General features: G+C 43.8%; 1 protein-coding gene and 1 long non-coding RNA gene across 11 annotated transcripts in view; one reads left to right on the top strand and one right to left on the bottom strand.

The window, feature by feature from the left end:
- Positions 1 to 15,487, top strand: part of RABGAP1L (RAB GTPase activating protein 1 like) — a 229,596-nt gene that overhangs the window by 189,031 nt on the left and 25,078 nt on the right. Inside the window, exon 1 of one of the 10 annotated variants that reach the window (XM_064719792.1) lies at positions 6,233 to 6,452. The exons of 8 other annotated variants lie outside the window; for them this stretch is intronic. Coding sequence is in view for 1 of the 2 variants with exons in the window: in XM_064719791.1 (XP_064575861.1) it covers positions 9,279 to 9,389 (111 nt within the window). In the remaining variant the exon portion in view is untranslated. Of the gene's footprint in view, positions 1 to 6,232; positions 6,453 to 8,553; positions 9,390 to 15,487 lie in introns of those variants that run through there. One more of the 10 variants, XM_064719791.1, reaches the window with a different exon arrangement.
- LOC135451014 (uncharacterized) lies at positions 5,788 to 6,913 on the bottom strand. Its single transcript, XR_010441196.1, has 3 exons — positions 6,799 to 6,913; positions 6,378 to 6,497; positions 5,788 to 6,197 (listed from the first exon to the last, which is right to left on the bottom strand). It is a non-coding gene; the product is annotated as an uncharacterized LOC135451014 (long non-coding RNA).

Genomic DNA, 15,487 nt, shown 5'->3' with positions numbered 1-15,487 from the left:
CTTTCTGGCTTTTCCCACGTGGCACACTCAGCTGTCACTCTTGAGCTCTGGTGAAATGTGGGGTGGTCTGCAGTGCTGAAAAGGGGCAAAGTAACCCTGAGCTGCCAGGGGCATTGCAGAGACACAGCTGCCCAGTGGCTGAGCACTGATCTGTGCTGCAGACTCTTGTTCTCTCTTTGGTGGTAGTGGGCCCAGCCAGCTTCTATACCCTAAGGTCCTCTAACTCTGAAAGATTCAAGAAGAGCACAGGAATGAAAGCAGTACTGATAAACAGAGCACCAATTGTGCATTCTTACTGGAAAAAAAAAAAAAATTAAAGTGAGAAAAAAATCATAGTATTGCCCAACAAAATATCCTGGATGTTTTGCCATGCACTGCTGATAAGGGATGGCCAAAGGCACTTAGAGACCAAGTTAGGGTGTTCCATCTCCATCTCAGAGTGGGCTTTTTCTCTTGCTGCTGTTGCATTTAATTAGGAGAGATAAGAAGAATGACTCAGACCTGTTTCTGGTCTTTCTCAGTTTCACACTTCTAACTAGCGTGTAGGAAATTGCCCTTTGGGTTTGAGTTTTCCCCATGAGATACCTTCACCCCCATGTCAGAGTGAGCAGTGTCAAGCGTGTGCTCTATCAAAGTGTTGCCAGTCCTATCAAAGTGTTTCACTGTCCTTAAAGCTGGGCTGTCCAGTTAATGTCCTGATAAATCTATTGCCAGTCCCCAGGCAACTCTTCAGTGCCAGGAGTGTTACTAAGTCCATGTGTATTTGTCTGGGAAGGTTCTGCAGTGAGAAATATCTACAGACCAAAGATACTGTGTGGCATTTCAAGAAACAACCCTAATACCTTTTTCATCTGTGATTCTATGTCTGAGAAAGTTGATCAAATTCTTCACTGCTTTCATAGAGGAATTATTTTTAAAGATGTCCCTGCTCATTGCAACAGGGTTGGACAAGATGATCTTTAAATGTCTTTTCCAAACTGTTCTGTGATTCTGTGACAGAGTAATTGGAAACAGAGTCATTCTGTCACCAATGAGAGAAGGACATCTATAACCTTGGAAACCATTATGTAGGTACCTGGGCTTACATGACATGAAATTCACTGTAGACAGCAGCATAGCTTTTCTTTTTCATCTTAGTTATTGCTTTCTTGTGAGCTGGTTTATTTTGTTTCATTCACTTTCCAAGTAGTGAAACTAATCATGCTGATCATATAAAAATATGTACTTTGGAAATACATTAAGGAATTTGATAGTGATAGAAGCCTCTTTTTAGTAACATTTTTTCATATAATTCTAAATGTTGTTGTATCCTTTGTTTTTCTTTGTTTGATGGGGTTTTCTTCCTTTAGATCAAGCAGAAACTAGCTCTTACTCATTACCAGCACTTTCCTTGCATTTCTTGCAAAACAAATTTTGCACAAACAGTTCCTCTACATGCAAGACATTAAAAAATTAGGTACAGATTAGAAATTATAGCTCAATTTTGTATCTAAATATAGGCCTTTAGCTGGACCTTGAGAGGAGTCACAGGAGCATTGGGAGTGAGGGAGCTTCTAAGGGAGCTCAGCCCTTGCACTTGACCTCAGCTTAAGCAGCACTTTGTGCCCAGCCTGAGCACGTGGATATGAGGAGAAAATGTCCTCCTGCCCTGTGGATATCTGTGCTGAGCTGGAGCAATCCCTTATCTTGGTATTTTTTTAGGGAGTGTCTCATTTCTTTTGGTTGAGTATCATAGTAGTAAGTAATACAAGACCTAGAGTCAAGATTTTAAATAAAAGACAAAAACAAACTTGGAATAAGCCAGATGGGGAGGGTAGAAAAATATATGGAAATCTCTGGTTTCTGGAGAAATACCTGATTATCACCCAGAGCTCTTTGATAACTGATGGCAGCATTTGCCTTTTCTGCCCCTCCATACATACCATTTGAGCTCCTAAAATAAGCTTATTAACAGTCAAATCAAGACAGGGTAATCTTTAAATCACATGTAAATGTTGTGTTATACTGAAGCATTAAATGTAGATGCAGATTTTCCCAGTGGGAGACTAGATCAGCACAGTTAAGTACTGGAATAGTTTGTCTCCCAAATCATCTTGTGAGAACAGAATTTCCCTTTCACTGTACTGGATGATGATGAATAGGGATTTAGGGGCAGAGGATTATGTGGGGTTTAGATTAGTGGATACTACTGGTAGGCTCATACAGCTGATCTGCTTGCACGGTCCTGATCTTCCTTTCTCCCCTGGAGCTGACCTGTGCAAATTGCCAGGGAGTTTGTCCAGGGGAGTACAGGGACTTAGAGCTGTTTTCTGCCTTTCCTAGGAAATGGGTCTCAGGTCAAATGTTTTCTCTGTATCAGCTGGCTGTTTGTTACCTTTGGTATCTACATTTACCAGCAAGTGCTGTTTGCTGGATGTTTTTAGGCTGCACTCAGTCCTGTGACCTCCAAGTTAATGCCTTGATTTTTAACTCCAGCATTGAGGGCCATGGCACTCTCCTGGAAGGTGGCAGTAGTTTGTACTTCTAATGCAAAATGCATGAAATGATCTCATTTCAGAGTCATCAGGCATGCCTCAGTCTAGACTGTGTCTCACAGTCCCACTGACTGCTAAAGCTCAGGGAAGGTGCCTGGACTGGTCTGCCTGGTTTAGCCTAGCCTGGCTGACACCATGTGCCATTTCCTGCTCACCCACATCACTTCACTCTTAATTACTCCTTATCTCATCTTTCAAGCAATCATGGGGCAGATTTATTTTTTGTTTTGGGAATATGCCATTACCATCGTGCTGTTTCCATATAGAAATGTCTCAGCTTTCCCTTAGGGCTCCTGTCAGGGTGTCAGTGAGGTTCCAGCGCAGCCAAGGTGAGCTTGTGCATGGCCAGCTCCTGTGGGATTGATGAGCAGAGGATGTGATGGGGTCTTGCCTTTTTCTTCCTGTTACTTAACTTCAAGAATTTCTGATGGCATCTGGTTCTCCAGCCTTTCCTTCTTTCCCCTTCTTTTTTCTTGTCCCAGACTGAAGGTCAGGTGCAAATTGATGGTCAGTGAAGATACTAAAATGTGACCTGAAGCAGGGCACTTCAGGTCATCTAGGTGAACAAGTCACTGCATTCTCCCTGTGCAGCATGGCTGCTTCAGCACTGCAGCAAACTTGACACTCAACATCAGTAATAGTACAGCTTAGAGTTCTCCATTTTCCGTTATTTTTACCTTTATTAGTCTTCCTTAGGGACATAGGTAAGGACTATTAACCCCTCTTTGGAAAGAGAATGAAAAACATGGAGAGATGGAATCCTGAGCCCTGTGTGAGTCTCTTTGTGTGAGAGATGTTGCTATTTAATGTGCTGATTGATGTTATAATTAGTATCTTTTGTTTGCTCTAAGTGAAAAGACACCAGGCTATTTGGGTGAAATCCCTGAATCAACCTGTACTGAAACCAGGCCAGAAATCCATGTAAATCGTTGTAAGTGCGAAGCATCCCTATACAACTCTTATGCTAATTTCCTTGGATAATATGCTTGACCCGTTTTAGTTTCTTTTCAAATTTTGGTTTCTTTTCTTTACCAAGTGAAGCGATAAAAGCAACAAGTTTAAAATACATTTCCCAGGTAGCGTTGAGTTTGTTGTGGAATTTAGCTCTAAATGCCATTTGTGTGGTTTAAATGCCGTGCAGGCATTATTCGGTTCTTGGATTAGTAGCCCCAGGGAACATCAGGGACACTTGTAATGGCAAACAGGTTGTTAATGTTTGCCCATTGTGCAGTTGAGGGTGGTGATTTGGCTTGCACAGGTTTAGGAGACACTAGCCATGGCTGTGGGGCAGGTGTGGGAGGGTCCCTGGTCCTGCTCTGGAGCTGTCACCACGTCTCTGAGCTGGGGAGTTGAGTTGCTTGTGGATGTCTGCTGTCATGGAACTGCAGGGAGATAAAAAAGGGTCCCCAAAGAGAAGGGGTGACACAGGAGACAGCTGGCAGAAGCCTGCTGTTTTTTAGGAAATTATGCTCCAAGGCAGATGAGGAATTTCTGCCTGTTCCTTTTGCATGGTTTCTGTAGTGTTCTCACTACTCCAGACTATTCTGGCCCACTCAGAGGGCATTGGGATGGAGGAGAGTTTGCCTGTTGGGGAGCTCACTGGTACCACCCCTTGCTTTTCCAAACAGGAAAAAAAATACCCTATTTTGCCAAAACAAAAGCATGGGGAGAGAGGAAATATGCTCAGCTCAATTTGCTACATTAGGTAAATACAAAGTATGCCCCAAATATCCTGTAAAATCTGTTTAGAATTTTCAAAAACTCACACTAAGATTCAATATTCCTTTACTTGGTATCAATTCTGGCTCAGGGATGTCTGGTTCTTTCCTTGTTCCTCTGTCACCTATCACACCATAGCTCCTTGTGGGGCTAAGCAATAAAATTCACTGATGGTTCTGCTGGAGTCCTGTGCTGCCTTTGCCACTGGAAAAAACATGAACAAGCAAAAAGTCAATGCAACTCTAACCCAGATTCTCAGCAGGCAAGAAGGAAGTTCATGAAGCAAAATATTTCTGGCAGACAATTCACACCTAAAGGAAGCCTAGCTGGAGAGAGGAAATTACTTCTGTTGGCCTTAGAAAAAGTGATAGTGGCAGGACAGGAAAGATAAATGAACACATGAAGTAAAAATGTGAACTTAATAAATTAAAAATCAAAAGAGGTTCATGAATTCATTTTAAAAGGTTCAAAATAATCTGGAATGGACTGAGTTGAATAATGAGCATGTACCTGTAGGCTGGTGTCCCAGCTATGCTGCTGTTTAATCTTGTTCATGTTTGTGTGGTTGTAGAAATCAAAAGAGGCAGATTTATTTTGGCCATGCCTTATTTAGCTGTAGTTCTAAGTTATGTAAAACCAGAAATGAAGAGGAAATTTGACCCAAACCCTTAAGATTTCAAGTATTAATAACCACCTCAGTGAGGAATGGAGGGAAGATGCAGAACAGAATTAGTTGAATGAGCTTAGAGATATCCAGGGAGTGAGCTGCAGTAGGCTGGGCAGTGATTAGCTGCACTGCGCTTCCCCCTTTGGAGTTTTGGGGTGTGGCTGATAGAGAGTTTCACTTTATTTCTTTAAAGATCATCTATAGGAACACTGTGGAAGAAAATCCTTATGCAGCAGTTGTTGCTTGGAAGCATGAGTAGTGACATGCAGCAGTTTTGGGGAGGCTGGGAGAGGAGAATTTGGGTATTTGGCACCATGAAATGAAGATTCTCAAGTCCTCAGCTCTTCCCTGTGTTGGGCTACACACTTCCATTGAGGGGGAGTGCATCACCGGTGTGTCAGGAATGCCTCAGCAATTCCACCACGCTGACCTCTGCCACCCTGGGAGAGCACATTCCCCCTCTCCAGTGGGATGGCTTTGCTGGGTTTAATCTGCAGAAATGCGTTTGCAGTTGTGCTAGCTAATAGGGAGGATTTGCCCCTGTAACTGTATGTGCTAACGCACATCAAGCCCAGATTTTTCCACACATTTGGAGAATTATTTTAGGAGAAACACAGGTGCATACACCCACTTCTTTTGGGGAAAAAAAAAATAGGCCATGCTAATTTGACATTTTAAATAATAAAAATAAATCTTGGGGAAGCAGTCACCGATCAGTCAGAGCCTGGAAACTGCATTTCTGGAATGGTGCAGGTCATTCCTGAGAGCCATGGTGACTCTGCATTCCAGCATCACGTGGAATCCAGAAGCATGTCTAAAACTGGAACAGAGCTCCAGTTTCTGCTGCTCTCTGATGGTTGGCAAGCCCTTTGTGGGAGAGAAGAGAATAGAACCGTGTGTGTGATCCACAGAGTCTGACTTGTAACCAGGTGGTTTTCACTAGCTGGATGGGTCTGAAAAAGCCCTTCCTGTGCATTCAGAATTACAAGAAGAGCTGATACTATCATTATCATTCCCACTGGGGGGAAAAGACATGTGAACTTATCTTGAAGACTGCCAAATGCCATTCCAAGTGCTCTGAAAGGGGTTTTATGTTTCCTTCTCTGAAGACGGCTGTGATCTTCCCGGATTCATTAATGCATGAGAGGCAAATCACAGAAAGGGCCTTTGTGTTCCTGGAGCTGTGGCAGGAAGGGAGGCTTACCAAGGAGCTGCACATACCTCACTTCCCCGTCTGTCAGAAGATCCTATCCCTGTCAGATAGCAGCAAGACATTCCTGGGGGTGGAGTGAGAATGAATTTATCTTGGGAGTGAGCAGGATTCTGCTTTGCTAGGAGAGCTGGTTTGCTTAATTCAGGAATTTTCCGTTCACCTCTATTAACCACCGGCATATAAATCCCAACAACTGCAATTAGAGCTCCTTACCTTAACAACTTCACAGTTTTCTGCAGCTCACCTGTCCTTCTGCTGGCTCTCCTCTGTCTCCTGACTGCTTGGTTGCACGGCTTCTCCAAAAATTCCTGCTTTAGAGGTAGGATTTCACAGCTGTGTCATGGAGGGGGCTGCGTTCCTGGTCCTTGAGGAAGGTAGATGTGGTGTTAGGCAGAGATTGGCTCTTTGCTGTAAGGAAATATGAATCTTCTGCGTGGGTTTTATTGTCTTTTGGTAGATTATTCATCACTTCAGCACCCAAAAAGCCCAGCAGGGGAGAAGGCTCTGTATGGAGGGGCTGGGAGGAGTGTGTAGTGTGGCCTAGGGACGTGGTGGGTACCTGTGCTTGCCCTCTCCCTTCCAGCTACTCAGGTGTGAGCAAGATGCACTTGTGTCTGGTTGGATGCGTTTGCTTTGGTCAGTTTAATTCAAAATATTTCATTTACCTGGCTTGATAGTTAGAATTTTGTGTGCTGATTCAGGGTACAGCATAGGCTGTTATCAGGGAGGATCACAGGATTTGCAGGCAGCTCGGCTTCATTAGCTTGAAACAACTGAAAAACATTCTATTTAAAGAGATGCATCAGCCAACGTCACAAATCAGTTGTTAGTTCTTGCAATTGCTAGTTAGAACATGCCAAAATTGTAATCCCTTTGTTATGAATAGGTATGAGAATTACTGAACTAATTATACAATAATATGCAGATGTAGTTCTGTTAAATAACTGTAACCTCTCTGTCTAAAGAGGAAAAGAAGAAGGTAAATAATTCCTTCTAAATGGAAATGCCTGTTGGCTAAATCAGGGGAGGGGTTCGGCTGGCTGAGCCGTGGAATACGTTTGACAATTTGCATCCTCCACCTCGTGCCCTTATTGCAGCACTAAATTGGTCTTTCATTAACACGGGCACGTTTGCTGTTCCAGCACCTGCTCCCTCCTCTGCCTACCTGGGCAGGTGCCAGCCCCTGGGTGGGAGGGGTTGGGAAGGGACCCAGCTCCAGCAGCACAGCAGGGAGGGGCACCAGCAGCCCCACGATCAGAACTCGCTCTTCAGGAAGATCCCAAACCCCCCCAGGTAATGGAGGTGAGGAGGAAGCAGCGTTTAAAGGCTTCAGAAAAGCCGAGCTGTGTTTGGAACAGCAGGTAGGGATTTTCTACAGGTGACACGGAGAGCCACCTTCTCGTCAGCCGGGCTGGAGTATGAAGTCTTTCTACTGCAGGAATTAATTAATTCTTTGGAAAAAATTCGCCTTTGAAGAAAAACAAGGAAATAATGAACTATAGGTGCGTTTTAAGGGAAAAATATCTTTCTTCATCCTGCAAGGGTTAAGCACGATCAGAATCTGCTTTAGTCTCAAGAGTTTAACCTCAAGTGCTGCATTTTTTGTTTGCCATAAGCCTATTAGAACTCTCTGTTTCCTAGCAATAACATGTAATTTCTCCCCACTATATAAGTAGAAGAGATGTTAGGGTTTTAATCCTGCCCGCTAGAGCTGTTGCTCAAGTTTCCTATTCAAATGCAAATAGCACCTGGTGCTATTTAGATAGCTGCAATCTTTGATAACCATACTCCAGGAAGAGAGGAGAAAAAAGCAAGGTGGGTCTGACTATTCATTCTGGGAAGCAGGAGTGTAACCATATGCCACACCAACCTGCACTGGACATTTCTATCAGATTTTTTGCATTCAGCACGGACTCTTTTTGGAGACAAATGGACAGCCAGAATGATTTCTGTTTCTTGAGCAGGTATGATTTTTCACCAGGAAGAAAAGGCTTCTAGAGAAGATAAAAATGTAGTGGATGGAGTTTTACCTTGCCTGATTGTCCTGAAAGGAGTTATTTCTGGGACATTTTGTTTGTTTCTTCAAATCCTGTATTGTTTTCCAGATTTTCATTTGTAGTTTTCAGAGTACTGATTCTTTTTATTTTTTTATTGTCTCCTTGTGCTGTTTTTGCTCTGTGTCAGATAGATAAAAGAAGTTATGATAAATTATTGAGAAATCAGGAGCAATCTGGGAGGCTGCTCCGCTATTTAGGATTCAAAGACAAGAGATAACATTACCTCTTACCTAAAACAAGACCAGTGCCAGATCTGAGTTAAAAAGCTTATTCTGTGGGAAGTTTTAATTGCATAAATTGTTTTCATTTCACTTGTCGAAATACCAGTTTATTCACAAAAGAGTTTTACAGCCTTGTTGAGTTTTTCGGGGCTGTTTTACCCGTTATGACACATGGAAACTGAAGGACACTTTTTTGGAGGGTTGTGACTTAATGCCATCTTCCTGCTAAAATCAAAGTATCTACAGAGTACAGAATGCAGCTGAGATCTGCAGAAAAGCAGAAGTGTGTGTTTTAACAGATTTTAAAGGAGAGATTTACAAACTGGCAGAAAATTTCAAGGAGTGCTTGAAAGAAATCAGCATTATACCAATCTCTGTGAATTTACAAATAATCCAGAAGCAGCAATTTGTTGGAAAGGAAGAAGCAGCAATTTGTTTGAAGGAAAGACTCTGCTGACAGGAATATCATCTTTCATGGGAGAAAACCGGACATAAAGAATGAACAGTTGCTACCAAACTGGAGAAGCACAGCCGTGATTTCAGTGCTGTCTGACAGATCTTGCCTTGTTTAATACTAATCTGTTCTGTCTCCTGCTGCTTCATCTTTGGCCTAATTCTGGAACTAAAAGAGGTTCCTGCCTTCCTCCAGACTTCAGCAGAAGCCTTTTGCAAGCCAGGTGCTGGGAGTGGGAGCAGGTGTGCCCTGTGTGCCTCCCGTGATACCGAAGGCGCCCTTGGGAGGCAAACCCGATCTGCTGGGTCACGTTTTCTCTCTGGTGACACTCCTTCCCCAGGAGCGTCTCCAGCTGGGCGTGAACAACTGACAGGAGCTGAGCCTTGGGCTGGGACCTGCTGAGGGCAGCCAAGATGATGGAAGAGGTCTCCATGGTGGTGGCTTACGATGCCCACGTGTTTGGGCAGCTGCGCGATGAGGACTTGCTGGCCAGCCTGGTGGCAGGCAGCAAACCCAGAGCTGTGGTAGGTGTTCCTCCTTTGCCAGTAATGATCAAGGTTAAGTCCTTCTGTTGAAAACTTTACTATTTAGTGCCTTGCTTTGTTCTTCAGTTTCTCTTTTTCAGAAATTTGCTGTCATGCATCAACAAAATGAAAATAATCTGTTTCAGAAGAGATTTTAATAATCTCTTTAGAAGTTGTAAGAAGAAATTCTAACTTCTAAATTTAGAAGAAGATGATTTGCTCAGTAGGGTCATAGTTAAAATAATATTTTTTACATAATTGGAATAATTGAATAATAATTAAGCCAATCTAGCTGCAGACTCTTAGAATGTAAGTCAAGAGCTCAGGGTAGATGCTGGTTCTGGGGTGCAGGTACTCTCATCACTAAATCTGAGAGAATCAGTCCCTTCCTTGAGAATGGTGATGTTTCACTTTTAAACAATTCAAAATCAGCATAAATATATGTAAAAAACTTTTAGTTGAATGAAATGTGATATTTCTTTGTAAATAGCATATCACTTCTGTAAGTGACATGTAGAGTGTGGTCGTCTCCCTCTGTCATGGAGATCTCAGTGCTTGGAGGGAGCTGCAGGCTCTGAAATTGGGTGCAAGAGTTCATTTTTGGCCTCAGATCCTACAGCTGAGCCCACGTGGGAGCCAGGATGCCTAGAAGCAGTCAGAGGTAGTATTTTAGAATAAAAATGTATGTATAGGTGTTAATGTGCAAGCAGGCACAGTTAGCATTTCAGGCTAAATACAAATTCAGCAGCCCAAAGAAGTGCTCATGTGTGCAGATTTGGGACTGGGTGTGTGTTTGTACCCAGTCAGTTCCTCTGCTGGGACAAAGGAAGGTGTTCTCAGAAAAGGAAAATTTGCTTCACTGTATCTTGGGTAAAGCATCTCTGTGCTTGTTTCCTGCTGGGGTTTTTCTGCCTCTCCATGCTCAGGAGATCTAAGATGCATGAAGTCATTTCCTGCATCTTGTGTAGTATGAATGAAAACCAGAATTCTGCCCAATCCCTTTTATTATGATGCTTTTTCATGCCTCTGACCTTCTTTAGGCCAGAATTTTCAAGGTCCATGACATCAAACAGATAAGAAATCTAGAAATTCAGTATGTGGTCATCATCAGGGCTGGGCTTTGGTTAACAAGCATATCAGGAGTCACACACTTTTCCTTTGCTGGATATTTTTAAATATGTGGTGCCCCTTAATTCACTGTCCAGCCACAGCCTTTCCCTTGCCCTGCCTGAGCTGCTGGCTGTGGCAGCCTGTGTTTTTTGCCTGGAGGGCCAGAGTAGGATCTCCTTGAGACGGGACCTGGTGTTGCAATAGGATTAACCCGAGCCTGGTACTGGCAGCTCTGGGAGTTTCTTTCAGCAACAGAGGGTTTTTCCTGGGGGATTCCTGCCCTGAACTGCTGGGTGTTCTAGAGCTAGCACTTGTAGTTGCTGAATTAAAATCCCTGTGGTGAGATGACCTTTCATGGTGGCTTACCTTGTGATTTAACCCTTTGGGAAGTGCTGCCAGGATGGGCTCGGGGCTGGCTCTGCCGGTCTGGGCAGCTGCAGAGCACAAGTAACAGGAGCTGTGTTCTGTATCTCTGCATCAGCTGTGAGTGACCAGGAGAGAGAGGAACTGGTGTGAAAGCACCACATCACATCTCCAGATAATTTCTGCCACTCTGAAAATAAGATGAGAAACATTTCTCTGTGAACTAGCTACTTATCTCCTAGTAAACAGAGAACAACCGTGGGAGGAAAAGTATCATTATTACTTTTATTTAGAGGATCTGACTAATTGACTTCACTGTAAGGGTTTGTTCTGATCAACATTTTTTTTTCCTGGAATCAAAGTGTATTAACATATCTGTGTATTAACATGGGACTTTGACCAGCCTGGTCTAGTGGAAGGTGTCGCTGCCCACGGCAAAGGGCTGGAACAAGATGGTTTTTAAGGTTCTTTGACCCAAATTATTCTGGGATTCCATGTTTCAGTGCATTATGTACTAGTAAAGAAATTAAGAAATATGGTTTTTGTTTGGTTTATATAGGAAACACCTAACTGCTTTTTTAACTGGTTTTTGAAGGATATTAACTAAGCAAATAATGGTGCAAACAACCTGCAGAGGTGTAAAATGAAGCTGTCCTCAGGATTGTGATAGGAGTAGACAATGCATGGGGGTCTGCACTATGAAGGGACAGGACCTGATGGCTCAGAAAGTTTCTTTTGGTTCTCTGCTGCTGCATTTAACTGTTGGACAAGCTGAGAGTCAGGATAAGTTGGAGCAAATTGTGTTGACTCTCTCACAGTCACTTCACCAGCTTGCACAAAGGTGTGGTCTGTACACAAAGGGATGTTCTGCAGGAAGAATTTGTTCAGGTTTTGTTTATTCTAAGAGCTCATATTAATAGCACAGCTGTGTTGCAATCTGGGATTCATCTGCTGGGTTTGCAAAATGCAGTTTCAATTATTTTGAAAAGCTTTTCTATTACACACTCAAGTTGCAGAGAATAAAAAACAAAGTTCTGTAAAGATTTTCATTCTGTGGCTGGGATGGTGTTGTTGGAAGGTTTCTGGCATTACAAGTAATTTATTGCAGTTCCTTTGGGCTGTGCAAGGGGCTGGAGTGCACAGGATTCTCCCCTGCACAGAGAGCCACGTGTCATGGAGTGAGGTAACAAAGGGTTTATACCGAAACCAAACCAGGCTGGGTGAGAGCTGTGCTGATTCCTTGTGCTTTAGGCCAGCCCTTCTGGCACAGCCAGTGCCGTGAACTTAGGCACAGTCAGAATTATCTCTTGCTATCCACCATCATCTGTAGCCATCTGAATTATCTGTGCTCATCCCTTCTAGCTGTATTTTTCACTGGAAAGCATAGCAGTATTTTTATAATGTTGTTCGGATGCTCTTAAACAATTAAACAGGATGTGGATATGATCTAAGATTTTGTTAAATATGTTTCACTGTGTAATAGTGAAACATATTATAATAAAGCATATTATAATATATAATATAATAAAATCATATTATATATATTATAAATTATTACCTCTATTATAATACATATATATGTTATTACATATAACAAAATTAGTCATATTGCATTGTCACCATGAAATGCAGTTGTTTTGCTGTGTGGTCTTGCTTTCAGAATTTCAAGTTGTTCTGAACCTACTTTGCACAGACAGGGAGAGCAGCATATATAAGTGGGCTGCTGTGTAGTTTGTGCAAGAATTGAGCAGCTTTACTGTGGGGAATTTCAATTCTCGGTTTATCTGCAGAAAACTTGGACTCAAGGGGTTATAAAAATGCTATTCTAAGTGGTATAATCCTCTTAATCCAGAGCTGAAGGACGTTCTTGTGGAAAGCTTCATTGTATTTCCATTTTCCTGCCTGCCTTGCTGTGTTTAGCTCTCTATTCAGGGGAATTATCAGCCATTTCATAGAAGGAATTTGTGGTTGCACACTGGCATACCCTGCCATAAGGATTTCTGAGCTCTCAGCTTCTCATCAAAGCTGAACTGAGGAGGTTTAGAGTGGGTGGGTGAGCTGCAAAGCGGGTGAAGGACTTGGGAGGCCTGGGAGAAGTGCTGTACATGGTCATCCATGGGTTGAAGTCCAACTCGCAGGGAGCTGAACATTTTTGGGGGTTGATAGTGGGGCTGTGTTTAACATCTTTGGGCCAAGACACTAGCAGAGGATGCACCCTGTTTTCCAGGGGGCAGAAACCAGAGGGTCAGTGCTGGGCTGAGAGGAGCTTGCTGAGGTTCAGCAAGTGCAAAGGCAAATGCAGAATCCTGAGCAGGATAAATCTCGGAATCTCTGCTGGTCAGAGTGACTCCAAGATGTGTCAGAAAGTCCCTTTTCCCAGCCTGGCAGCTGAAGAAGGAGTCAGAGCTCTTCTATTCTTGGTCTCAAGGCTGTTTATTGTTTCTTATCTATAAAATTCTTTCTCCGATCCACTGAGGTCTGTCTGGCAGGTTGGGTTGAGGCATACTGCCCATCCTTAGGGCAGTGTTATCTTTTATACTAAAAACTACATGTACACTATTTACAATAACTTCCCAATACCTATCACCTACGTTAGACAGTGAGTTTCTACTCTGAACCAATCTAAAAATGCCAGCATCACCCAGAATATAGAGGCTAGGAAAAAGGAAAAACAGGGCACACTCAAATTCCTCCATCTTGGGACCCTGAGCCTCCATTCTAAAAACCTCCGAAATCTATTTTTCATGCTGTGACAAACTAACTATTATTCTACTTAAATTTTAATGATTTGTAATTCTTCATATAAAAGTTGGTAATCGTTTTTCCAAGGGCTAAATCAAAGGCACAGGGGCCTTGGGCTCTGTGCCAAGGTCTCTGAGCCCCTTGGCAGGGTCTCTCTGCCCCAGGGCAGTCAGAGAAATTTAGGCATGCCCTGTCCTTTTTCCTTCTTCCTAGCCTCCATCTTCTGCTGTGATGTTGGCACTTTTAGATTGGTTTAGAGTAGAAACTCACTGTCTAACGTAGGTGATAGGTATTGGGAAGTTATTGTAAATAGTGTACATGTAGTTTTTAGTATAAAAGATAACACTGCCCTAAGGATGGGCAGTATGCCTCAACCCAACCTGCCAGACAGACCTCAGTGGATCGGAGAAAGAATTTTATAGGTGAGAAACAATAAACAACAATTTCCTGGGTTCCAGCAGATAAACTCCATTATCTCTGCAGGATGGGGACTGCATCTCTGGACAGCATGAGGGCAGGCTGGGAGTTGGTGGATAACATGTGCTCTGCAGTGCCCAAGGCTGGCTGTACACATACAGGTGCCAGTGAAATGTGTCTGTCCCTGAATCCTCCTGAGCCCACAGGGACCAGGGATATTCACAGGCTAAAGCAAGTGGAGTGGAAGGTTGATGGGAAAGGGAGGGTGTGACTGCATGGTGAAGGATGGGAGAATTGGGACATTTAGCTTGAGGAGAAGAAAGCTCAGGAGGGATCTAATTGCAGTCTCCAGCCACCTCAAAAAAGCTCATAGAAAGCAGAGAGCCAAACTCTGGGGCACACAGTGACAGGACATTGCATTGGACAAGTGGGTGTAATTTGCAGTTCTGGCTCAGCACAAGGGAAGCAGTCCTGTCCAGGGAGACCCTGGCATCTCCATCCTTGCAGGCCTTCAGGAGCAGCATGCTCTGGCTTTGAACCTGCCCTGCCTGAGCGGGAGCTTGGTTCCTGTGCCCCCTGGAGCCCTTCCAGTCGCAGTTTTTCCTTGAATCTCTAATTCTGCCTGGGTGGAGCCTTGCATGACAGAGTCCCTGGCAGCTTTTGAAGTCCATCTTTCCCTGGAGCTGCTGCCAGAGGAGGAAGGGAGTTTGGGTGGTCACTCTTATGGCAGTTGGCTCTTTCCACAGATCCAATCCTTGTCTGAACCCTTTACTTTCCAGCACAAGAAGGGATCCTGCTTTCAGGCTGTCTAGGGAAGCTGTCCCCACCTCTGTCCCTCCCTCCCCTGTGGACAGTCGCTGCCAGATTCTGTCCCAATCCTCTTGCCTTGTCTTTGGAGCAGCCCCCTTGTGCTGAGGATTCTGAGCTCTTAAATCTCTCACTGTGAGGCATTTACACTCTGCATGAACATTTTGGGGGCTCTGCTCTACATCCTCTTCAGTTTTTTCCCCAGCTGCCTCTCTGAGGACAAGATGCAGTATTACAGCATGGGTCTGAGTGACAGTCCAGGGCTGACCCTCCCTGGTCAGCTTCCTTTCCCCTGTCCTTGTGCATCCCAGGACTTGCACCAGCCCTTCTGCTGCAGCCTGCCTCTGACAGCAGAGTTACATTTGGCAGTAAGGTGGTCTGTTATTCCCTCCCTTCTCTCTGTACCAGTGTTTATTCCCAGTCCCACACTGCTCTCTGTCCTCCTGAGCAGCTGCTTGTAGGGCTGAACTATCAGTGGTATTGATGCAATGAACATTTTCACAAATAATTAAATTGAAATATTTCTACAGGTTTATTCTGGTCGGCTTGCCACCAAACAGTGAGGTGAGAGGAAAGGGCTGTGGAGGAAGAGCTGGGTCTTGCCCAGACAATGGCAAGCTGCTTTCCCAGCATGTGCCTCCCACTACCTCATCCTCTGC

This window comes from Zonotrichia leucophrys, chromosome 8 (genome assembly GCF_028769735.1).
Source record: "Zonotrichia leucophrys gambelii isolate GWCS_2022_RI chromosome 8, RI_Zleu_2.0, whole genome shotgun sequence".
In the NCBI taxonomy this organism is placed as follows: domain Eukaryota; kingdom Metazoa; phylum Chordata; class Aves; order Passeriformes; family Passerellidae; genus Zonotrichia; species Zonotrichia leucophrys.
Note: the sequence above shows the minus strand (reverse complement) of the source record. Positions and strands in the feature narration are given on the sequence as shown.